We start from the raw sequence: 26497 nt of genomic DNA on the forward strand, positions 1-26497 counted from the left end.
TTACAAACTTAAAAATGGAAGGTGAAAGGGCCTCATAAGTGGAATAGCCTAGGGCCTCTTTTCATATAAATCCGGCCCTGTTCCCAATCAATTATTTTGTGTTTTATATATGTAATTATTTCGGTTCACTTTTTAAAGATAGGTTTTCATTTTGACTTTAAAAGTTTCTTTTGCTGTTGGTCAGTTTCAAAAAGACAAAATGAAATCTAGTGTGATTCAGTTTTGTGTAACAGTAAAATGTGAAAACGTCAAAGGGAATGAATACTTTTTAGAGGCAATGTGCTGATAAGGAAATTATGGACATGCAGGATTTATTACAGATCGCTATGTTACAATCCATTTAGTCTTCATATAGTGTTCCAATAGAGGTGTTTGGCGATCTTTTGAAACTGAAATGATCGATTTAAACTGGCTATACTACTGTGAGGAAACGCCTCCCAATGTAGTCATTTAAAAGTATTTTGAACCTTTTTTGTTTTTTTGTTTTTTGCATGCACTGCCCTTGTAATAAAAGAACTTTTGTTACTTACCGGTTTGTTCCTCGGGTGCACAAGTGGAGCGACCGTGGGTTCTTGGGTTTGGAGCGTAGGGGTTGGGGCGCGTGCCAGCTGCCCGTTGTGCTTCGTCCCGGCGTTCTTCTAGTGCGGTCGATATGTTCGGAGGCTGCGGCGCTGCGAGGTAACATAGAGGCGCGTGGCTGACGCCGGTTGTGGGCATAACAGAAAGACGTGGTGCGGAGTGTCGACAACGTAGTCGCGAGCGGCACAGTCAACACAGATAACGTTTAGGGAAGGCGCGTGACTAGGGAGCGCGAGGGGTTTTAGACCCGAGTCAGGTGATGCTCGACACGGGATAAAAGCAAATCTTTACTCCAGAACCGGGCGAGTTGAGTGCAAACCAGAAGAAGAACTACAGGTGTGCTGCAGGACGATGTATCGGCAGGGAATAGAGTGGTATTCCGAATTGCCTGGACAAGTCAGCTTTAACCCAGAAGTTTTTGGATAGGGGAGAAAGATCTTATTAAAAAGGGGGTTGAGCCTTTTTTATTATTATTTTGGAACATTTTTTGGTTCGTGCCATGTGTTGAATGCAGTTTTTGGAACGTTATTTTGTTGTCTGTTTTTCATCTTAATTCATCATTGCACTATCTAGGTGCCTTTTTTTATAATTTCTTTTTGGAGTATTTTTTTCAATAAATGCACCTTTTTTAATTGTCACATCAGCTGTGTCCGCATCCCTTATTGTCCCACTTACTCTCGTTCCCAAGTTCCTGCTAAAGCCTCTGATAGGGACTGCGGTATGACAACTATATGCTTATAACAAATCATTTTTAACCACCATGCACAAAATATTCCACCGACTAGAAGACCAAGCAAATGGATTCAGGATAAGGTCTACTACAAACCGGCCGGAGTTGCTAAAATGTCAAAAGTAATGTTTTACACCTGATTGAATTGCTTTAATAAAGTTGACGCAATTGACCAGCCCCATAAAGTCAAGTTTGCCTTGTCATATTCGGCATTATGCTAATTTCCACATGACTGGTGCATAATTATATAGATTGTTCCGCTGTATTGTTAATACACAGGCGTCTAAAGTAACACAAAATGACACTGACCTAAAACAGTGAGGATGAAATTTCACTCTCCCGGCATTAGCTGTAATTAAATCAGTCCTCTTGCTTTCCTTAAGAACCACGCGGCGTTCCTCAGTCGTTGCTATGCTTACGGGAAGGCAGCGTCTCTCGGCGTCGGCGGCGCAGGCACTCGGCGGACTGACAACAAGAGTATTTTAGCGCGTTTTCGTGATTAAACCTACGTACGGGCTTGTGACAAGTGAAAGGGCAAACTCAACTCGGAGTGCTGTTACTCAGAATGCTGAGAGTTTCGACCGCTCGCTTTTCTTGAACCCGAACCGGGGTGGAGGAGACCAGCCTCTCGGTATGTTTGTTTATTTGTTTATTACATTTGCTCATTTTGCTTCCGTGTTTCTCTCAAAGGTTTGCTTTGAAATGATTTCTCGAAACTGGAAAGCATTACTTCACCTTTAGAAAAAAAAGTAACATATCGTTGTTTCCGTAAAATGTATGATAAATCGGGGGCAGAGAGTAGTGAAGAACAGTTTGTTTTATGTGTTTTCTGTCGTCTCACGAAATCCGGGGTGCAGAACTCAGGCCACCAAATAGGTGACTCGAAGCTGAGTCACTATACAGTAATACTCCGGCATAGACTGGCATCCCGTCCAGAGACAGCTCCAACGTCGCGTCCAGTGCTACCGTGATTGTGGCTCTCCGCGACTCTGAATTTGATTGTGCTGGCCGACTATTTAATTAAATTCGTGTTAAAACTGACCTGCATAAAATGATGTGCAACTTAATGTTGTGCAATGAAATGGAGCTTTACAGCAGTACAGTATAGCTCCATTTATTAACAATTTGCCTTTGTGCTACAAACCTAAAATGCAACTATTGGACTATTAACATAAAATGCACAATCCCGTATACAACATTCAAAATATCTTCATTATATTAGAAAACATTAAGTGGCAATATAGGACACATTACACAGTAAGCACATACTACATGAATCAGAATTACTTCTGCTCAATATTCTAACATAGTAAGTGATTTGAACGTAATTATTTGTGTGTATCATTAGTGAAATTACTTGAAAGGAACCCTGGGGGTGGAACCAATTCTGCAAGCAGAGTGGAAGGCAGGGATCAGGTAGTTGTTAGTCTATTAGTGTATCACAACACCAACACTCTTAAAAATAAAAGTTACTTAATGGCACTGTACACTGTTAAAAATAAGGGTGCTAGAGTGGTTCTTTAGAGCGATGCCACAGGGGATCAATTTTTGGTTCCCAAAAGACCCATCCACATAAAGGTTCCAGAAAGAACCTTTATTAATTTAGATCTGTAATAGACTCCATAAGTAAATAACCATGAGTAGATGGTAACAGATTTATAAAATACCAATGGGTCATGGTTTGAAAAGGACTTTCGCGTGTGCAATAACACACACCAAGTCTAGGCTTTCTCAATCTGTTAGTTTCCTGCTAGGTAACCTACCAAACATTAAAAGGTTTCTCTTTTTTCTGCATATTAGGGAGTTTTCAAATAACAAAGAAAGAATTTCATATGCAAAGAACCCTCCCAAGAATGAAATGGTGCTTGGTCAAGCAAAGAACTAAACAACCCAATAAAGAACCATAAAGTTTTTAAGAGTGTACTTGGTTGTGTTTTTCCTCGAAGAACTATTGTTTGACCAAGAAAAGTTTAATTCTGGGAAAGGTTCTTTGCATATGAATGTGGTTATTTGTGCTTCGAAAAGGTTTCCAATATGTGTTTCTCTCTAATGTAAAGTAAGCTGCCTAGCAGGATACTAATAGGTCAAGAAAACCTTAAGTTAGCCTGTATTTTGTGCAGCAATAGTCATTTTAAAATTAGGAACCCACTGGCATGTTACAAACCTACTAGCATCTGTTCATGATGTAACAGAACAGACAGACCATGATACAGAGCTGGGGCACAACCCTTGTGACCCTGTAAAACTGAAGTAAAACACAAAAAAAATTGCAATAATTGTGGAACTTTCTTTCCAGACACATGTTGCCATTTGAACTGTCTCAAGATGGCAGATCTTCTGGTCTTAAGTCCTTCCAGCAGGAAGAGGTGGGTCCAGATGGATAGACACCGGACGTGATGTCCTTGGTGTTTTAGCCATCAGTCTTGTGGTCTGCAGAGGGAGGAGGAGAAAAGAGATTAGGACACAACCTGAACCCTAACCCCTGGAGCAGCAGGGAATTACAATCACCAGAGACCTGAAGCTTTCCCCATTGTGCAAGCGCGTGACAATGGTTATCTATGAAATTTGTTAGGGATCTAAATAAATTAAAGTTCTTTCTGGAACCTGTATGTGGGTGGTTCTTTTGGGAATAAAAAATTGCTTTGCTATGGCATCGCTCTGAAGGATCACTTTGGCACCTTTATTTTTAAGAATGTACTTATTGGTGTAATTTGGAATTGCTAGTTTAACTAACATGCACATAACGATGATGTTCAAACTTAGAACTCATTACACTGCTGCGACCGCAACTAAAAACTGTGGCATTCAATATTGTAATAGTTAAATAAATTTACAATCCAATATATAATATCCACAATACATAGGTTACAATTTTTACACAATACATTTTCTCAACAACACCTAGTAACAATATGACTATATTAAATATTAATTTTACAACACACAAGTTAATAATCCTGCATTTATTTCAATTGGAAATTCCTAATCCACCTTGTATAACTCATTGGGGTTATCTCAAATTGAACTGTGTTATTTCAAATAAGAAACAAATACTTAATATCAGGGTCATTTCTGAAAGTTTTCTTAATTTAGCAAGAATTAAGTCATGTCATTCTAAAGTAAACACACTGGGCCTATGTTGTACCGTGTTATCTATTTTGTTTTATTCTATAACAACTGTGTAAGCCTGTGCTGTAAAAAGCCCAGGGTCCTAGAAACTATTGAAATCATCAGAAAAAAAAATTGAAATGTAGAGATGTCAGGTAATTGAAAGGAACTACTCTGGGCATCTCTGTCCTAGGAGGATTCATTATGCCAACATGCTTGCCTCGCTTGTGCATTAGCGGCGGGAGGAAAAGTAAAAGGGATACCGTTTTACAGATGTTAGCGGCTAAGCGACTTTGTCTTTCTTCTGATGTTTCGTTTTGCTGACGTGCTGGACCCGCTTGTGTTATCAGCGACTAAGAGAGTTTTCTGTTTCCTTGGAGGCAGAGCCCTTACCCTGACTCCACCTCTCACTTCCAAGCTGGACAGACACGCACAATTCCACGCGTGGACGTTTATATATAAGATAAAGTGTCTCTTTAGATGTGTCTCTTTCATCATATAGCTTTCTGAGATCAGGTGGAATTTCATGCATTGTCATTAGAATATATTACTGTATTTGCTATTTTCTTAGATTGTATTGGTTTATTATTGTGTTTTTTCTTTAAACAAAAAAAACATTAAATACAAATTAACTACGCTTCTGTGTAATACTCTTATCAGTTTCTATAAAGTAACTTTATTGGAACTTTGGGTGGAGGGTAGTTCAAACCTTTTGATTGATCAGAGTAACCAATGTAGGAAAGAAATTAGTGATATGATACGTGATCTCGTTTTGAGGAAACAGTAATATTTTAAAGATAATAAATTAAAGAAATGGCTACCTGAATGACTGTAATCTTTGATTATATTGCTCGTTCAACAGCTGTAAAAAGCATGCATATCACACTTGCAGTTCAAGATCATGCTTATTTGTTTTGGTAAACGTTGTGTTTTTCACTATATGCTTTACCATTTTGTTTCTGGGTCTTGCTAGAAACACCATGTTTCATCACTCATAATAACCCCATTAAACATGAGTTCATTTGAAGAAAGATCAGTTGCAACTTCAAGTCGTTAATGTTTCTGTTCATGTGTCCAGATTTGAGGCATACAGGGAGCACTACACGCCTGCTCCGGGAATTAAATTGTCACTTCTTAAAAACAACATCAATCTACTTTAAGTTTTTTTTTTTTTATTATGAAAACTTTTCGTTGATTATTGCTGCAGACCCAGGTAAAGTCTATAAAAACAAACAACCAAGAATAAGATTGTTATTTGTTTATTTTCTGTTAGTTAGTTTTTGCCAATTATGTATATTTCACTCTTGATATGTATTTTGAGTTTTGGATAAAATAATTTTAAAAATGTGTAATTTTTATTTATCATATTATTATCACTTGTTTTGTATAAAAAAGTAAAATAAATCATTAAAAATTACTTTTCTTCAGTGATAACACCTTAATAGTTGCCCATGTACAGTATTTGTCATATTGACATATTACTGTATCTCATAATACATTTATAGACCTGTATCAAAAGCACTGTACAACTGCAGAGATCATAGTTGTCTAATTGATGTAGGTGTACCAGTATAATGTATTTGTGTACTTTTCAGATTGAAACTTACTGTATGCTTTAACAAATAACAAATGTATTACTGATTAATATAATCATTATTGTAATGAACACAGATGTGCTGTTTATCTGGTGAGACACTTATTCACGCTCTGCTACTGAAACAAATTCGATTGCAGGTATTTGTCTCTCATGAACCAATAAAAATACAGCTTGTCCCACTCTCACTATCTCAAATCACATGCTCATGCCACCTTGCTTAGCTCAAGACATGGCTTCTTCTTGTGTTCTCTGTTTCATCAACTCACCAATCAGATTGCACTCTGCATAATATTCTTAAAGGGGTAAGCTCAGTTGTTACACACAGATACAAATCCACACACAAAGACTTTATGTTTAAGTTATGAACAGAATGATACAAAATCACATTTCCTTTTTAATCTTGCTTGCATGCTTTGTAATTAAATGTGTTTGCAGGTTCTCCACTAATGTTTAGAATACCAGAAAAATGTTTTTTTTCAAAATCCATACAAGGAGAAAAGGTTTATCCAGGCATACCAAATCAGCTGGTATATTGACCACTATTAATTGAAAATTATCATGAGGTTCAACATTACAACTTTTTAATTTTTTTTTTTCATTTTGAGGTTCATCTATATCTGGGTCACAGTTCTGACTTTATATGATATCAATATTTATGGAATATTGGAGGAAATCAGAGGCATTCATACTAGTAGGAGAAGCATTTTCAAAGTGACCCCATATAGTGGAGCTGTTATTCTGTAATTGTTACCAAACATATATTGAAGATTTTGCATTGTCTGGATTATTGGCGATTTTATTATCCATTGTGACCACCCTTGAAAGCAGGCTGAATGTCACATTTCACCTGAATCAGACATTCATTTTTTCTTTTAAGTGTCATGATCAAGATCTGACCCTAGATCTCCTACACAGATACTATAGTTTGTTGCACCATCATGATTCCTTGATTGAATTACTGCAGTTGTCCTCAGGTCTAAAATTATTAATTTGCTCCTAGAACTGAAAAATGGGTTCTTTTACCAGAAGATGATGGCAAAAATGAGGGCCTACACAACATGTAGTCACACATCTATTATGCATAGCAACGGCACAGTTACTACAGACAATATGCCCACAATTGTGAGAATAAACCCCAAAATACTGCTGAAATGATGTCACAAAAGAAACAATAAAAACTTAAAAACAAACCCAAATTCACAACAAAATAATTTATTTTTGTTGTAATCATTTTTTCTTGTTGTATTACAAGACCAATTCTATTTGTAACAAAATGGTGACTCTTTAGCAGTGAAGAGTAGCTTGACAAATGTTACAGAATATTTTTCTGCAGAAAAAACTTTTTTTTTCCAAGCAGGCAATAGCCAGTTTGATTTCTTAATCACTTCAGCATCATGAAAACAAACATTTCTCAAAAGAAGAAACTGAAACACTGCTTTACAGATACAGTATATACTTTTATTTTGTTACATACAAATTACAGTATATGCTCTGCTGCGTGTTCATTTGATGCATGTGAAGCTATTCTGTATGCAGAGTTTTATATAGTATGTAATGACTTTCAGCTGTGGTAGTATAGCTATAGAGTGGGTTAAATTTCAAAGAATAACACACAGAATGTACTGGAGGATTGTTAGGAATATATAATAGCAAATGTTAAAGTTTTGTTTTACTTAAATTGTTTCTGGATTTGATTGTACCACACATTATTCCACTGATATGCTGCCACTAAACAGGCTGCATATAATTGAAAATCTGCTGCCAGAAGAAGGCCATAGTTTTATGCACACTTAATCTAAAACCACATCATAGCAATGTATACCATTTTAAATACCTTATTTTTGCTCAATGTAATACTGCACATGCTGGTGTATGTAACATATTCAGTATGAGCTGGGTAGTGCCTGGATGTTTCTACACAAATAAATGTGGTGATTCTACCACAAATTGTACACCCAGATTTAACCACTACAGTTTGTAGCAAGTCTATGAATAATGGGTTCAATGGGTCCTCTTAGTTAAAGCAGAAATTGTCAACATATTTTTCTGTTTCTAATGTTCATGCTTGCATTCATATACACAAGAGCTAAAAACTATTACTGTCTGGTGAAGAAAAATGTTGTCAAATCAACAAACAATGGCTTATGTGCTATTGGACATAAAGCTGGTTTAGTATTTACACTGAATATCACACTGTGATATACTGTAGATAAAGTATCCAAGAAAGAGGCTGAAATCAACATGGGTGCAAATTTTTATAGAAGAAATTCTAAGTATCGCACAAAATGGTTGAAAGCACAGCAATAATTGTTTGGGAACTGGTAAACACAGGTAAAAGAAATATTTGTTTTGTAAAGTTATAGCTAGAAAAGGGAAGAAGTAATTCTTCACAACATCTTATTTTATAATTAAGATTGAATGCAGAGAGTTACTGTACATGATTATTATAAGAATGTTTGTTTTTTTTTCATTCAATCATGCTTATTTTTTCAGGTTACCGCATGTCCTTTTCTGTTCATCACAGATGACAATGCATGCCAGTGATAATTGTGACGAACTGAGAGATGTAATTGTTCTTCATTTGACAGTCTTAGCCTGTTTTTCTCTTGTTGCATGGATACTGAAAGAAACACGTAACACAATGTTTCTGCCTATTTCTAGCCCAACTTAGTACTGAATCTTTTGTTAGTTTTTAATGTGGACTTGCGCAGAAAAGAGATGAAAATTATTTTATTATTTTATATATTTCTTTTTAACAATGTGTTTTCTCACTAAGAGAACACTGGATATTATGATAAATGAATATGTGTGCAGTTAGTGGGTATGTGTTTACAGTTTTGGAAGATATGTACTGTAGTAAACATTTTTGTAAATGAGTACAAATGCAGTTCAGTTATATTTTCTACTCTACAATGAAAATTATTTAAGTCTCACTCCCTCACTTCTGTATATATGTATAATAGCAAAATACCCGCGCTTCGCAGCGGAGAAGTGGTGTGTTAAAGAGGTTATGTAAACATATATATACATATACATATATATATATAATATACATATACACATCCACACACATATATATATATATATATATATATATATATATATATATATAATACACACATATCAACATATATATACACATACATATACATACACACACACACATACACATATATACACATACATACATAGTGCGTTGTAACATGGGCTGTGATTGTTACATGGGAGGGAGACGACAAATCACAGGTTCCCGCTTTCTAATCAGGCCTGTGATTGGTGCTTTGACGGATGCCCAGATCCCACAGTATTTCCCCTTAGGAGAGGCGTTAGGCAAGTGTAATTGAATAGCGGTGCTGCAAGTTTAGCTTTACACCTGTTTTTAATGCTTATTGACTGGAAGGGGCTTTCATGAAAAAAGTTAGGGCTTTGCTACAGGATACACCCTCCACAAGTTAAGGAAGTAAAAATAAAGGTATATATTTCTGTTTTATTTAAACCTTTTAAGTTTGTATGCGGGCGGCATGGTGGCGCAGTGAAAGGTGCCAGTTAGGAGACCCGGGTTCGCTTCCCTGCATGGAGTTTGAATGTTCTCCCCGTGTCTGTCTGGGTTTCCTCCGGGTACTCCGGTTTCCTCCCACAGTCCAAAGACATGCAGGTTAGGTGCATTGACGATTCTAAATTGTCCCTGGTGTGTGGGTGTGTGCGCCCTGCGGTGGGCTGGCACCTTGCCCGGGGTTTGTTTCCTGCCTTGTGCCCTGTGTTGGCAGGGATTGGCTCCTGTATTTAGGATATAGCGGGTTGGATAATGGATGGATGGACATTTGTATGCATAGCCCCATTTGCCCGTTTTCATTTTTTTTCTTTCTTCAGTAATATTTCAGTAAACCCGGAGCTTGTCAGTTCAAATCCTGGTACTGACACCACTGTGTGACCCTGAGGAGGTCACTTCACCTGCCTGTGCTGCAAAAAACAAAAGTAATGTAACAAATTGTACTTCAGATGTTGCAAGTTGCTGGAATAAAGGCATAAGTCAAATAGATAAATATGTATTATACACATAGGAACTATTCATTTATTTTCAGTTAAGTCATCTGCAGCAAACCTTTATAAATGAGGGTTTCTCCTTTTTAGATAGTGCAAACTGTTTCTTCTTCATTGAGGTTTTCTCTTGGAGAGCTTTTTTCATTTCATTGAAAATTAAAGCAGCAGCTGCCAAAATATGTAGCTTTCTTATTAATTTTTCAACATTGTGTAAAATAACTTTATAAAGTCACATAAAAGGTTTAAATACTGGTTATCCTTTTACACTAAAATATTACTAAAGAGATACAAAAAAAGTAAAATGCATATGTTGTTTTTCTTTAAGGAGATTAAATATTACTGAAGAAAGAAAAAAAAAACTAAAACAGCTAAATGGGGCTATGCATACGAACTTAAAAGGTTTAAATAAAACAGAAATATATACCTTTTATTTTTACTTCCTTAACTTGTGGAGGGTGTATCCTGTAGCAAAGCCCTAACTTTTTTCGTGAAAGCCCGTTTCAGTCAATAAGTCTTAAAAACAGGTGTAAAGATATTGACAATAAGCTACGCAAACCCACCAAGACATGGAATCGTTTAAATCAAGGCGCGAGTCGAAAAACACCATCCCATACTATTAGTTAACGATTAACACATTTCTATATGTATTGTAAGCATACAATACATCTGATAATATGTTGCGCTTATTTATCTGGTGTACCGACATTTTTGCGTGTTTAACGGCTGAAATCTAACGTGGTTTGTGCCCTTCAGAATGAAAACAGTTTGCATTTACCTTTTTAATAAAAGGCGAGCTTTTAAGCCTGAGAAATCACCCCGTAAATGCACACGTTTAATTGCACATGTGTTAATATGTATGCTTACACAGTATTAAAAGACAATTAACGTCATTTACCTTCGCTCCCGCGTTTGACTCGTGCTGTAAATCTCTTCCTTGTTTTCAGTTCACGTAATTACGTAGGAGGCGTGATGACGCGATATGTGACTCCGCCTCCTCCATTAGAGTATATGGACAAAAAACAGGTTCCAGTTATGACCATTACGCGTAGAATTTCGAAATGAAACCAGCCTAACTTTTGTAAGTAAGCTGTAAGGAATGAGCCTGCCAAATTTCAGCCTTCTACCTACACGGGAAGTTGGAGAATTAGTGATGAGTGAGTGAGTCAGTCAGTCAGTCAGTCAGTCAGTCAGTCAGTCAGTCAGGGCTTTGCCTTTTATTAGTATAGATACTGAAAAATATATGGATCACACAAATTGATGGCACAGTGGTTAGCACTGTTATCACACACGTCTAGTGTCCTGGATTGAAACCCCATGTCATGGTTGTTGTTCATGTGGAGTTTGTGCATTCTCCCAATATATGTGTGGATTTTCCTTTTTTTTTTACTATGAGTACTCCAGCTTTACTCTCACATTAACAAATAAAGGTTATGTTAATTGCAGATTCCGAATTGGCCCTATTTGATTGTGGATGTTATTGGGTCCTGTAGTGAACTGGAACCCTGTCCATGGCTATTTCCGGTCTTCTGCTCAGTGATGTTTGGTTAGGGTCTAGCCCCTGTGACCTTGATTTGGGCTTAGTGGTTTTGAGAATGTAATGTTATTTTATAGTCAATGTATTCAGAAGCGTTTGTATAATACTTTGGATGATATCAGCATTTTTCATGTTTGGTAAATAGTTTTTGATCCTTCATAATCTTTAGAAACATTTTAAACTTGTTTTAATACATTGTTCTCATTATTAAAATTGAGCTAATCTGAATTTGTGACTATTACAATATGTTCCCAGTATTAAGGTTTGGTGACACCAGTACCAGCCAGGCTTGTAACTGTATATAAAATTTCATTTTGATATTCAGATTCACTTTGATCTTTATTTTATGAGCCTATGTAATGCATATTTATGTACATGCATGAGAGATAAAATGCAAAGTGTTCACCCCACCTTAATCAAATTATATTTCAATATCAGTTATTAATATAATACATTTTAAAGTGAAAGTTTGTTGCCATTGAGCAATAAAAATATAGTGAAAATGGCAAAAGAATCTAAACCAATTAAAGATGTCAAACAAAAAACTTGCTTCATTGTGTTTTTTTTGGAGTCCACCTGCAAGATCTGACTGGTAGTTTTTTATCCAAGATACAAAAATCTCAAGTCAAGGAACAGATCTATAGCTGCATAAGATTAGACCTAATTCATGTGATATTAAAGTATGCATTAGGCAAATCTCTTGAGTATTGAAGTGGCCAGAACCCTCAAAAGAGATTTACAAGACACCATAAGCATAAACAGGGGTATAATGGTATTTCTGGTATGAAAATTGTGGTGGGGATTTTCTTTTATGTGTGCAGACTTCTTTAATGTTAACATTAATTTACCTAACTAATAATATGTGCCAATCTTTTGCAAATGACTACTGAAACTTGCAACGTCATGCGTAGTTTGGGTCACAAAAAATAAATCAAACAATGGGATTCTAATGCCTAGCCTGATTGGCTTCAGATCATTTTGATACTCTGTGACTTCATCGTAATCCGACAAAATACACCAATATGGATTTAAGTAAACAGAGAGCCTTGCAACCACCCATAGCCAGGGATAATACTGTATATTTGCTATGTACTGCCTAAATTGAAATAGCAACACCTCAAGTTTAGAACTAAGCGGCTTTGGAGTGAAAAAGGACAAGCCATAATAACATGCAAAGAACACATAGAATATACACATTGCACAACTTGAACACAATACTCTGGACATGGGGCTCTTTAGTGGCAGCATTAACAACTGCACAGACAGGAGTTAGCTGGACATCGTGAAAGCTGGCATACAATTAAAAAAAACAATTTTCTAAATACCTGTTCTTTCCACACCAGGACTATGCACTTTTTTGAAATGGAGCATTATACTACTGGCTTGTTTTGCGTGAAGTAGAAGAAGCACACATAAGAGTTCCTCAGTGGCATTTTCTAATTTAGTGCTGTCATGACGTCCTTCTCAGATCAAGATGCTGTTCAGTCCCATTCTGGTCAGAGTATTATCTTGTGCTCAAGCATTCCTGATACTGATATGTTTTTTTTTTCAAATTCCCGTGGCTCCCTTTAAGAAGCAAATTGTACTTGACCTTTGGCACTAGGCATGTGCTGCACTACTGCTATCTGGAAGACCTTGAATTAGAAATGTAAATATGCGATTAAAAAATAAAAAAGAAGCCAGTTTTCATTTTAACACTAGGAATAAGAGGGCAGTGGCGCAGTGGGTAGCACTGCTGCCTCGCAGTTAGGAGACCTGGGTTTGCTTCCCGGGTCCTCCCTGCGTGGAGTTTGCATGTTCTCACCGTGTCTGCGTGGATTTCCTCCAGGTACTCCAGTTTCCTCCCACAGTCCAAAGACATGCAGGTTAGGTGCATTGGCGATTCTAAATTGTCCCTAGTGTGTGCTTGGTGTGTGCGTATGCACACGCGTACGCCCTGCGGTGGGTTGGCGCCCTGCCTGGGGTTTGTTTCCTGCCTTGCGCCCTGTGTTGGCTGGGATTGGCTCCAGCAGACCCCCGTGACCCTGTAGTTAGGATATAGAGGGTTGGATAATGGATGGATGGATGAATAAGAGGCTACAGCCTTTAAGCCTATAACTAAACTGAAAAGGTCAGGCTGCATATGTGTACACACACATACCCAAGAGAAAGCATAGAACACTGCAGGGCCAGTAGATTTACAGTAGTTCCATGAGCCATAAACAGACCTGAAGCATGAAGACAATTTCACATACTGCAAAAAAAGCAGTAACAAATTTCATTGAACATATAATAAGAAATTGAAAAAAAATGCTAAAGAGGAGAAGGTTGTAATAAACATGTTAATAATAAGTTGAATTACGGAGGAAAGCTTATTACTTATTTTGAACAACATTAAGTGAGTCTGTGCTATACTTCCCTTTAATGCAGAAATGCCAGTGCAGTGGTAGCAGGTAGAGACAGAATCACACAATTTATAAAAAACTGTTTATCTGAGTGCTTAATTGGGACTTGGCAGTTCTAGTATCCACTATAAGAAATACACACACATTTTAACCTATGCATAATTGGAAAGCAGGTAGTTCCAAAATCACATTGTGAATTATAATTTAAGGTTGTCAAACTGATTCCTTTACTAAAAATAGTCTGACCAAATGCAGGGCTGTTGTAAGCTCTGGTGTCTTCACTGTCTATTGTGCTGACTTTAGACAGCTGTGAAATTTCTGAGTGTGTCTCACCAGGAAGTGGACAGTACTTTTTGAAAAGGAATGTTTGAAATAGACCAGTTCATGCAACAGAGAAGTGACAATTCTAAAGTGATAATGCAGCATTATAAATGTCAGCAATCCTCAAAGTCTGAAGCACACATCACCTGTTCACTCTCAGACTTCTATCTTCAAGCTCCAAAGGCAATTAAGTAACCAGCTTTCAAAGCTATTAAAGGTTCCTAGGTAAAGTCAGAAAGGGAGGTAGAGATGGGAGGGAAGATTTATCCCAACTTACCGCCAGATATTACAATTGAAAGTACTATTTCACTATTTCAGTTCAGTGCCAGTTTTATTTATTTATAAGACCATCCCCTCAGTTCACAGATGCAGAGATACCATAACAAGTCTGCATAATCAAACTCTATTGTTAAGATCTAAGGAAGTTCACACATGGAAAACAACTGTTATGATTGTAGCAGCACACAAATGGCAAAGGCCAGAGACCTCTAAAATTAACCCAAAACAGGCCAGCCTCCTCACCAGCCTTCCCTGAAGATGCAAATTTCTAAGAAAAGCTGATCTCCCACTTTATAGACTGGCTTTAGCATACCGTGGGTGGGTGATATTGGGCTTTGGCTTCAACAGTTCAAAATATTCTTAAAAATCACCAACCAACAATAAACTTGCTTCATGGGGGGAAACCATAAAACTCTGGCTTGCAGTAGCAAGTTTCACAACGAAACGTTATAAATAAAGGAATTATTCACTAGAACGTACAAAAATAACAAAATGTTCCATATAAGCAATAAAAAGAAATAAAATGAGTTGCCTAAAGGACAATCCAAAGCAAATAGGTCTGAATACAAAATCCACAAGAATCAAATTGAAGATCAAAACCAAAGAACATACTGTATAGTACTCACAGAACCACCAAACACTAGAGAACACTGGAATAAACCTCATTGAATACCTTTGCCTTTATAGGGCTGGTGTCATGAACCAGAGCCTTCATGAAAGCCAAAAGGTGTGAAGCCTTAATAATGCCTCAGCAAGACTTCACTGGTGAGGCCAGGCCTCTTTTACCTAACTGGAAAAGACCTCAACTCTGTGGGCTTAATTCCCACTTAGATGGCATGCCTTAAGTTTTGCAGGAAACAGAAAAGCTGGACCAGAGGGGTAACCTTAAACCTTGGCCTGAGCAAACATGGGCTAACAAAAGAAAATTTATGAAAAGGAGATGTATTTAGAAAAATACCAAAAAAAAGCTCTACAGTGCAAACAGAAGCACTAAAGGAGTTGCCTAAAAGGCAATCCACAGTGAACAAAACCCAAAAACACATTCCAGTAATCAGACTAAGAACACAGACCAAAATAACCATCAACAATAAGAAGTGAAGCAAAATGACACCTTTTATTGGGTAACTAAAAAGATTACAATATACAAGCTTTTGAGACGGGTCTTCTTCAGGGAAGATGTAAGCATGCATATTGCAATCTTTTTAGTTAGCCAAAAAAAGGTGTCATTTTGCTCGTCTTTTCATTGCATCGATAATGGCTAACACGGAATAACACCCTACTGCTACACATACAACCATAAACAGTAATACAGTTCAAAACACTTCACAAGAATGAATGATTCCCACTTGAACTGCCTGTCTCCAGCACCTTTACAGGGCTTGGGGAAGTTCTTAAATGACATGGACAGGTGGCCTCTTTGTGTTCCACCCACAAAACTCATGGAATATACTCGCATTCAAATAGAAAATGCATAATTATAAAAATAACAGAAAATGCAATAATAAAAAACACACAAAAATAAATAAAACACATATAAATACATGGAATACCAAAACAGCTGAGGGAGGTCCCTAAACTATGATGGACAGGTGGCTCCATCTCTTAGGGATCCACCCACAAAATAGCTAGACACACATAGATACTAAACAATAACCAAACAGAATACAAAAAAGCAAATAATACATAATTTAACAAATGATAAATGAACAGAACAATATTATAAAAAAGAGAAACATTGACCAATATCTGCGGTGGGTTGGCGCCCTGCCCGGGATTGGTTCCCTGCCTTGCTCCCTGTGTTGGCTGGGATTGGCTCCAGCAGACCCCCGTGACCCTGTGTTCGGATTCAGCGGGTTGGAAAATGGATGGATGGATATTATAAAAAAAGAGAAACAATGACCAATATCTGCGGTGGGTTGGCGCCCTGCCCGGGATTGGTTCCCTGCCTTGCTCCCTGTGTTGGCTGGGATTGGCTCCAGCAGACCCCAGTGACCCTGTGTTCAGATTCAGCGGGTTGGAAAATGGATGGATGGATGACCAATATTGAAAAGTGAATAAAGAAGGTAATGAGAAGCTTATGTGGATTTTCTCATTCATCTTCATGTCCACATGGGGATTACTTTAACTTAAGAGGAAATTGTCCTTGTATGATTATTAATTGTGGGTGCATGTGCAAGTGTGCCCTGTTTTGGAGTGGTTCCTCATCCGAGGTTGGTTCCCACTTTCCACCCTCTGAGAGAATTGATGAATGAATGGCCTGGGCAACTGTAGTCATGTTAATTGAATTCAGATCATTTATTTATTTAAATATTTTGTTTTGTCTGTTGAATTCAAAGGAAGAGTGCTAACACTGTTTTCTTATCAAGCTATGCATGCTGTTTAAAATCAAAAAAGTCTATTTCTCATCTCCTCCAACTTAAAATGGTTGGAACTTACAACGCATTGAGAATACTATCGTGACTTCAAAGCACATGTCTAGGAGTTTACAGTTTGTTATGGCCTCTGTGGGATATTGTGGCTGACTTCTGCTTTGGTGTTTCAGGGACAATACTCAAGAAAAGTGGAACAATATCCAGACATGAACCCAATTTAGTTACTTGTCCTCTGTCAGAAGTTTTCAATTACTTTCTGGAATGCTCTAGGGCAATATTCTCCTACCATCATCATGTTTTTATTCTTTTAAGGATTTTCAAAAGGTTATCCTTAGTTTTTGTATTTCGTAAAGCTTTCAATCCAGTATTGGCACAATGATATGAAAGGCATGTTACTATTTGTTAATTTTTCTGTTGTTGACTTGACTAAAACAATGACTTCCTAGACAGTGTGTCTGTCACAGAAATGTCTTTTGGTAGCTATTGTACAATTGTGATATGGTAGCTTTTATTATTTTGAAATTGCATTTTAGTGTACTTGAATATTTTGTTTGTTTTTTCTTTTTTTTTGCAGCAACATGGCATTCATAGCTATATTGGTGATACTTGTTGCACTTAAACATATCGGCATGCTAAATTTCACTGTGACTGACTTCTCACTGAGGCTTTTTAGCTTGAAAATTCTTGAGGGGCCACATGAACTTGGGACAGAGACTGTGAATTTGAATTATTAAATACAAATTAATACATATAGTTCTCCACTAAACTGTGGTTTGCTTATCAAGTAACCAATAAAGTTATGTTGAGAAACCAATCATTTGATTGGAGGCACTAATAGAACAAAAATGAGTGTGGCTTAAATGCTCCAGGATATTTATATACAGTGTCACACTGATGATAATTTTATTTTAATATTTTATCTTATTAACACTTGATAATATATTGAATTTTTAAGGTGCAAATAACATTCTGTAAATATGTTAGATCAAACAAGCAGAATCAGGCTTTTTACACAAGAATGCACAAGTCATATGTATAGTTTGTGTTTTAAGACACTTGCTTTGATTTAATTGATTTTTTCTGTAAAATATGTAATAAGTAATAGCTGGTATATCTTTTCATTTTATTTTTGTTGCAGCTGTCATTTACCTGAAACAACTTAATGTTTCTTGACCAGTATTAGAAATTATGGTTCAAACATTTTGTTGAAAATGTATATCCATCTCTCCATTTCTCTTACTAAAATGAACGCAGTATAATGTCACAGATGAAACTATAAATTCAAACAAACTCTTTTTCTTTGGATGTGCAAGGCAAATGTAGTGAGATGCTAATACTTGGACCATAGCCTTCCTTCAATGTAAAATTTTCCCCAAAAAGTTTCCATGTTTTTCTGTTCCTGACATAGGCACACTTGATTCTAAGACTGGAATTATGGAAGCATGAAGACAGAATGAAACTTGACCAGTACTGCACATAGCACCTTGTATTGTTTCAAAAGATATTATTTTTACATTATTTAACCACATCAGTTTCTTTGCAAAATCTTTTTCTGAGAAAGGCCAGTTTTAAGTAGTGCTCCATCTACTGCCATTTGATGCAGTGTTTTTGCTTTTTTAAAAAAATCCCTGTTTTACCAACAAGTATTTTTCTTGGTTAGTCAGTGAATATAAAGTGTTAAAGTGTTATCTTTTTCAGGGTCAGTGTAAAATAATTCTGCTTCTGTGTCTTCATTATTTAGCCATTAACAGTGTTAACAAGGAATATCCAGGATGACTGATATAACATGTATCCCTCACCAGTTTTTGCCTTCTGACGACTTCTTCCCTGAATTCCTGCAATTACTAGTTTTTATGTCTTGTCTATAGTATATGTGGAAATATGTATTCCTGTTTCATATAAACAGTTTAGTAACCTAGGTTTGCCATTTATTACATTTGATATTTGCAAGGTATTTGCAACCAAGCTCAGGTTTATCCTTGCTAGCTCATAATCTTCCCTTATTATAAACCATGTACTCATAATTGCAGTCCCAGCCAAAACTTTGGTACACAAGTGACCAAACTAGATACGTTCAAAAAGAACTTCTGTTACCTAGGTGGTAATCATCATTGTTATGACCAGCCACAGTTTCAACACTGCACTACAATAGGCTTTTGTTTTAAATACTGCTGCAAAGTTATAGTCACTTCTAATTGTATTATTCCAAAAATCTAAAATAAATTATAAATTGTGCTATGAACAAGATAATTAATTTTGTATCATCATGATCATCATCATCACAAAGTGAACAGTTAAAGGTGAATAGATAATAAAAAATATCCTGTATTTTCACAAAAAATGCAGTCGTCTAATGTATCTAAGATAATTACTACCATGTTAGCACAGTAGTTTAATGCTGCTCTTTGTTTCATTTTGTGTCTTACGTCTTTTGCTAAATGACTGGAGACTGCTGTATTGAATACAAAAAGCAACATTGAATCCAGAGGAAAAAGTAAACTTGCAGACTATTGTTTTCTAGAGGAGATGTGCCTAAGGTCCTCCAAGGAGAGGGCTGGGATCTGAGGATCTTTTTAGGTAAGAGTCAAACTGAGTATTTGCTAAGTGCTGCAGCCAAATGCTGATTTAACACTCTTGCCACACAGAGATGGAAGAAGAGTTGCTTTGTAGTCTTCTGGTATGTGGAGATCTTTCCTAAACTGTGTATATTTGCTTTCCCAGTGCAAGTAGTCTGGCCCTTTCAGACAGAGGAATTCATTGTTATTCTCAGGGACAAGCTGACCTTCGCATTATGTGTTTTTTACATATTTTTTATTTCTATTGTCTTATGTTATTTTCAATGTGTTATATTGTAATGTGCTGTAATACTTGGCAAAACAAGATTGAAATAAAATGTAATTCTACTGTGAAAATTAGAATATTGAATAAATGTGGCATTTAGAATATTTCTGTCATTCTCTTTTTATAGGCTATAGCATCAGGAAAGAGCTATTCGGTCTGCAGTTATGGCAAGTCCACTACCACAAGGACGACTAGCAGTACTTCAGACATATAAGCTCCTTCAATGTGTACGAGAAGAGAACAAGCCTCAGATAAAGAAGATGGTTGAGCTTGGTGTCCCTAATCTCATCAATTTAGTTGATCCTGGTGATGGAAACAGTGCCCTTCATTTGGCTGCATTAGATAACAATGCTGGCATGTGTAGTTTTCTTCTCTCATTGAAGGCTTATCCTGACACACAAGACAAAAATGGATGTAGCCCAGTAATGAAAGCGGCTGAACTTGGTCATGATAACATAGTCGCAGTGTTTGCAAAGGCTGGAGCAAATATGAAAGTAGTGGACAATGAGGGCAAAGGTATACAAATATTTAATCTTTCAATCAGTGTATGATTTTAAAAACAAATATGGCACATAATGAGTTAACAGTATTGTAGCATGATTTGTAAAGATAGTTGTTATTCATAGAAAACAAACACAGGTATACTTTTGAAATTAGATGCCGTAAAGATAAAGTTAATTTATACCTACAGTAACACAGATTATTTTAATATAATTTCAGAGAAGACATTGTATATTCTCAAAATTCTAGTTTTAATGGTGTTAGATCTAAAGCCACAAACATTATAAATAAACAAAATTCTGAAAAGTACCTCTTTTCCTGCAGGAATCTGCATTAGAAGTATATTAGATTGTGACATCATCGTGCAATCTCCTTGTCATTTTACTGTTTATATGCATTTTGTATTAGTAATATACAGGTATAATCCTTTAAACTGAGAAAATTATTTTTACAGCAGTAAAACACCAGTACACCAGTTCTTCTCCCACATCTTTAAAAATATGCAGAGATACTATACATTATTTGGAGATAAAAAGGTGGCCCTGTGTAAGCGTGTTTATAAAAAAAAAAAACTAAGTTTCTGTTTGGCTAAAAGAAATAAAGAATATCCCACTTTCATGAATTAGGAATGGAAAGCAAATGCAAGGCTACGATACGTGATAATCTCGAAAGACATTTAAAAGACCCGCAAGACCAAGGAGACTTGCCACGGACCGTAAACATGAGACTTGGTGTCAAGAGATTGTCCCAGGGCCGTAGCAAAAAGGACAGCGGCTGTACAGGCTTTAAAAGGATCGAAGGGTAGCGCGATGGCAGCTACCCCAACCTAACGCGAGCAGCGTTATACATTTTGCAAGAAAAAAATCAAACATGCCCGGGGCCAGAAATAAAAGACAGGTATTGCTTTTACAAAGTCACGCGAGACCAGGCAGTGAGTCATCATTTAAAACAAGTCAATAGACCTCTAATCTAGCAGTTGTTGGATTGCTTTTGGCAGGCAAGCATCATGTGCTCGGAGCTCAAAGCAGCAAAAAGACAGCAAATGATCCAAAGCCATATCCTTAGCGTACGTTCAGCCGCAACACCCTTCACAACACGAGCAGTATTATACGCCTGGGAAGAAAGAGATGTAAACACGCGCGGGGCAGGAAATAAAGAAACAAGTATTGTTTTACAAAAGGTTTTAAAGTAATAGTGAAAATAATGCATGTGTAACAATTCACAACAAAATAACAATCTCTTTAAATTGTAGATTGCCTGCCTAAGGTAAAGTCATCCCTGATGAATGGGGGACGTGGGAATGAGGGGTTCTTTCATCGGATTAGCGCTATTTCAGATGTTGAATGGCAAAATGGGGGAGGCAGCTTAATTAATGAGGTCTCCAGGACTTAAAACAAATCCAAATCATATTTTGTGATATCATCTAATGTGAAATTCTACTCTGTACTTCTAGAATTTTTATTTTTATATTGTATTGAGGATTTATTCTGTTCTATGTATTGTACTGTACGGCTCAGAATTAAAAGACAATGAGTAAAATGACAAACTAGAACTTCATAAAGACGTTTACAAACGTTGACACTAAACACATGCAGAGCAGGTTAGAGACTATGAAACCAGTGAAATTAGAAAGGCTCAAAAAAAAAACAAAAAAAATCCGGCGCTATACACATGTGGAGAAAGTTAAAGGATATGAAAGTAGGAAGATTAGAAAATATAAAAAAAGAAAGTAAAGATCGCAGTAGCGCAAACAAACTGCCTCATTTAACTATGCACCAGTCTATCTTTGGTTTTGCACAATAATTACTACACTATTGCACCTTAACACTTAATTCTACTTTATTCACATAATTTTACTTATTTATTATGTTATACTATACTGTTATCTTTCAATCTATGACTTTTTGTTAATTTAACTGATATTCTTCTAACTTTGCACAGTTTTTGATAAGCAGATCAGGATGCATTTCACTGGGTGTTGTCCTGTATAACTATGCATGTGACAAATAAAGTATCTTGAGAATTTCAAAAACGGAGTTTACCGCACATGCATTTATTGGTTACTTTGTTAGTGTATACTGTATATATTTATCTGTCTGCTTATTTAAAAAGCTACATTTACCCCAGGAGTCAAAAACGCTCTGTCTAGCCCTTGTACAAAAACCTACACAAAAGCTGGGGTATCACCTTGGTAACCCCATGTACCTTTGGAACTGTGAGAGGAAAATAGCACGACTTTACAGACAGGAGTCCAATGCAGAACTCTATTTACTTTTTTACTTTGTAAAAAAAAATTATTAACTGCTGGTGATATAGATCGTTTTGTCTGTGCTGAAATTCCAAACAGAGAAACCTGTCCTGACCTCATTAAAAAGATTCAGCATATTGGTACTCGCAAGATTACAAATATTGTTTTTACAGAAGTTCTGAAATAAAAGTGAAACTAATGAAATAGCAACAATTCAAAGAAAAAAAAATCTTAAAAGTGTGTATCCGGAAAACCAAACACGGGGGTTGGCGAGCGAAGCGAGCAGGGGGCGAAGCTCCCTAGTATAATATACACTAATCTAGGCACCATGTTTTAAAAAGTGTGCCAGCCCAGTGTCTCATCATATTTCAGTCTAGCTCTGCATTGAACTCACTATTATGTATGTAAAGGTGTGTCATATTCTTTTTCTTACCTGCCATGCAGCAAGTTTAGTATGTGTAGTGTGAGTATATATTGTCTAATATATATTTACATATTTTTTTCCATTTTTAGGCATTTTATTTTATTGTATTCACTCTACTAAAAGACATTTACGCTGTGTTCAGATTGCTCTCTCACACGGTGCTGATGTTAACAACTGTTCAGTCTCAGGAAGACCCATATTTGTTTTAGCTTGTGAACAAGCTCTGACATGCAAAGCAACATGTATGAACATTTTGGAAAATGGTGCTGATCCAAATGCAACAGATCAGGTAATTACTGCTGTTATGAGAGTTTTATGGATCATGTTTAGTTGTGGTTTTTATTATGTATTACCTGAAATTTTTTGTATGCATTTAGTGGTGTGCCATCAGGTCATTTATCTTATTTCAATAACTAACAAGCAAACTAACTAGCAATAATTAACAAAACTAATTAACAAAAACAAAAAATAGCGTCACTAGTAGGTAATATCACAGATTCTTTGGAAGAAGGTGAGTATCGGGGGTTAAGTAAGGTACTATTGTGGTTATTATTTTTAATAAATAATTTGAATGTGACTTTATTTAAAAACAGTGCATTTTTTTTGTTATAAACACTGTTCTTCAAACAATATTCTATAAATAACATAAATAAAAGGCTACACGTTGTAACTACTTGTAAGAATATTTCATAAATGTTGTTCACTGGATGTAGAAGGTTAGGCTTATGATGAAGAAGTGGAGAGCATTAACTGAGCAACAACACCAGAATGATTGCATTTTAAGTGTGCCTGCAAACTGCTTGTATTTGAGAATTTAAGGACTACCATTTTCAAACAAAGCTGGAAAATAGGATCTGTTACATTTTATGTCTCTCTGTTATCATTTGGTTTGAAACAAAAACGTGTAGACTTTTGTAGTATGTACTGAGCTGTACAACTATATTACCCATAAAACCTGGGTAATATGTCGCAGTGATTTAAACAAGGCAGCAGTTTAGTAAATCATACAATTACTATATCTTCTTATTGATTGCTTGTAAGAAAAATATTAACTCTGTTATCCACATAAGATATTACAAAACTGCAGAAGTTACATTTGGTTTGAAATAATATCCATATTGACTGTAAATTCTTTTTAATTTTCTCACGGGAGGTCACTAATGCAGCACAATTTTGAAATTAATATTGTAATTACATTTGTTAAAATTTGCTGTCTACAAAAAGTGCAGCTGGTAAGTCTCATTTTACAGAAATAATGGGTGTATAACCGAGTCAGTCAGTTAACGGTATGCCAGCACAGGCCTAGATAAATCTGTAAAAGTATTCTCAGACGATGTAAAACAGATGCTTTATTCAAATCAAACAGTACATAATACACCCTTTACAATGTCTGTCAGTTAAAGAGTATGATTGCACCAAACATAATCAGCATCCTTGTATAGGCAATGTTTCTTTACATCTTGCTTTCCAGATTGACTGTTGCTTTTTCCATGAGTGTACTTAATGCTGTTTGTCATTCCTCTTTGTTTTTATTTTCCACCAATAACTCTTTCACCACTAGTAGTAACATTCATACATAATTATACTCATTGCCAAAGATCATTATATTCTTCAACATTTAAAATTGTTACTTAGCACCTACAACCAAAATGATGCAATCAAATGTGTGTTTCAAAATATTATCTCAGCAATGTTTTGCTGCTCCTCACAAAAGTCACCATTACTTTGCCATCAGCATTACTTCACGTTTAGCAAGTAATATGAATTACAAAATATTTAACAATGGATGTGTTTGCTTAAAAATAAAGAAAGATGTATTAATATGAGAAAAGACTAAATTAATTAGCACTAGCTTACATGGGATAGAGATTTTTTTTTTTAATTTTATAGTGTTACTAGACATTAAGCCCGTTGCAATAACGGGCGCTAGAACAGTAGTGCATAAACATTAGTAGGAACAGTCTATATTAAATGGCAAGGGACCGTCTATTTTCTGTTACAGTAATCCTGACTTGTATGTGGCTGTAATATGCGTCACTGTATTGTGTGCCTTTAATTTTCTCTCACAGTAATACGTCTCTCCAGCAAGTACTGTGTAGTTCCCCAGCAAGTATTTTAATCTGTGCTGGCGTGCAGCTGATTATTGTATGTGTGACGTCTCCCCAGCAACGGATTTTATGTGCGCGAAAATAAATCTACTTTTAAAAGTCATCATATTGTAATATCATGAAAATTTGTATATTTAGGAAAACTCCTTCAACGACTGACACTTTATACTTTACCGGGCCAAGTTTGTTAATCGCAAATCTGACATCCTCAAGAGTGAACACCTGCACAACAACAAACACTAATCCCACTTCTTTGGGGAAGCTGGTCTCCGCGTCTCAGTACCTGATTGTATTTTTCGTGCATTCTGTTTTAGGTCTTACCTCATTTACCGAAATCTGATTGGATCAGCCACGTGACATTTTATAGGTCCCGCCCTCTCTGTCTTGTGTGACGCGTCAGGTGGCCTTTGAAGCATCTGCTTTGAAGCGTCGCACTGTGCCCTGCACATGCGCACTTCACCAGAAGACACACACACACGGACACATGGACGCACACAGGGATTTTATTAAAGAGGATTTCATGTTGTCATTTTGGTAAATAGTTAACTGGTTGTAATAATGGTTCTTAGTGTTTTTCTTTTACTTATAAACTATATCCAAGGATAAGATTTTTTTTATATTTTTTGCATTTGATCTGAAATAGAAAAATACTTTCCATTAATCTTTATACCTAAGTATAAAGTTACTATACACAAAGTCTACACTATTCCCTGTTTATCTCTTTAGGTTACTGGGCATACAGCCTTAATGGAAGCTGCCAAATCAGGAGATGCTGAACTTGTTCGAGCCATTCTTTTAAAAGGAGGGAATGTGAATGCTCTAGACAAAAGGAGAAATCATGCTGCACATTTTGCTGCATTGGGTGGTTTTTTTGAGGTAAGTGTTTGTAAAGAAATAATCTACAATAAAGCAGTATCCAAGATTGTCTTTTCTTTTTGGATAGATACTGCCATATAGCCTCCTGAAATGAAATAAGTAGGTTTTATATATTTGTGGATGGATAGAACAAATTTGTTTATCCTTCCATCCATTTTCTAACCAAGTCGTTCTCAAACTCAGTCTTGCATGTAATTTCCCGATTTCTGTTTTTTTGTTTTGACTTTTTAACAATATTTTTATCCTAATTTCATTCTGCTTTTCCATGTGTTCTGGTTATTTATAGTATTTAATTATTAGTGAATCTAATGCTGAGGTACTCACAGCCTTTTGTCATTCTGTGATGTTTGCCCGTATGTCTGCTTTGCTTGCTTTTAATTATCATTATTAGAATACAATGAAGGGGGCAAACTACATGGAAAAAGGCAAAATAATAAAAAAACAACAAAAGAGAGTTAAGCACTTAAATCTATAGCAAAAACAAAAATATTTCTAAATGTCTTATAAATGTAAAAATTGTACTGCTGTGCTTTCCTAAATGCAGAACACAGAGA

General features: G+C 36.1%; 1 protein-coding gene across 1 annotated transcript in view; it reads left to right on the plus strand.

Annotated features, from left to right (window-relative positions):
• Positions 1–1709: 1709 nt before the first annotated feature.
• The window catches only part of ankef1b (ankyrin repeat and EF-hand domain containing 1b), a 48609-nt gene continuing 23821 nt past the window's right edge, over positions 1710–26497 (plus strand). Inside the window, exons 1-4 of the mRNA XM_028796919.2 lie at positions 1710–1940; positions 19914–20302; positions 23049–23248; positions 25794–25943. Coding sequence (XP_028652752.2) covers positions 19951–20302; positions 23049–23248; positions 25794–25943 — 702 coding nt within the window. The 5' untranslated portion in view covers positions 1710–1940; positions 19914–19950. The remainder of the gene's footprint in view (positions 1941–19913; positions 20303–23048; positions 23249–25793; positions 25944–26497) is intronic.

The sequence above is a fragment of the Erpetoichthys calabaricus genome, chromosome 3 (assembly GCF_900747795.2).
Source record: "Erpetoichthys calabaricus chromosome 3, fErpCal1.3, whole genome shotgun sequence".
Taxonomy (NCBI): Eukaryota; Metazoa; Chordata; class Cladistia; order Polypteriformes; family Polypteridae; genus Erpetoichthys; species Erpetoichthys calabaricus.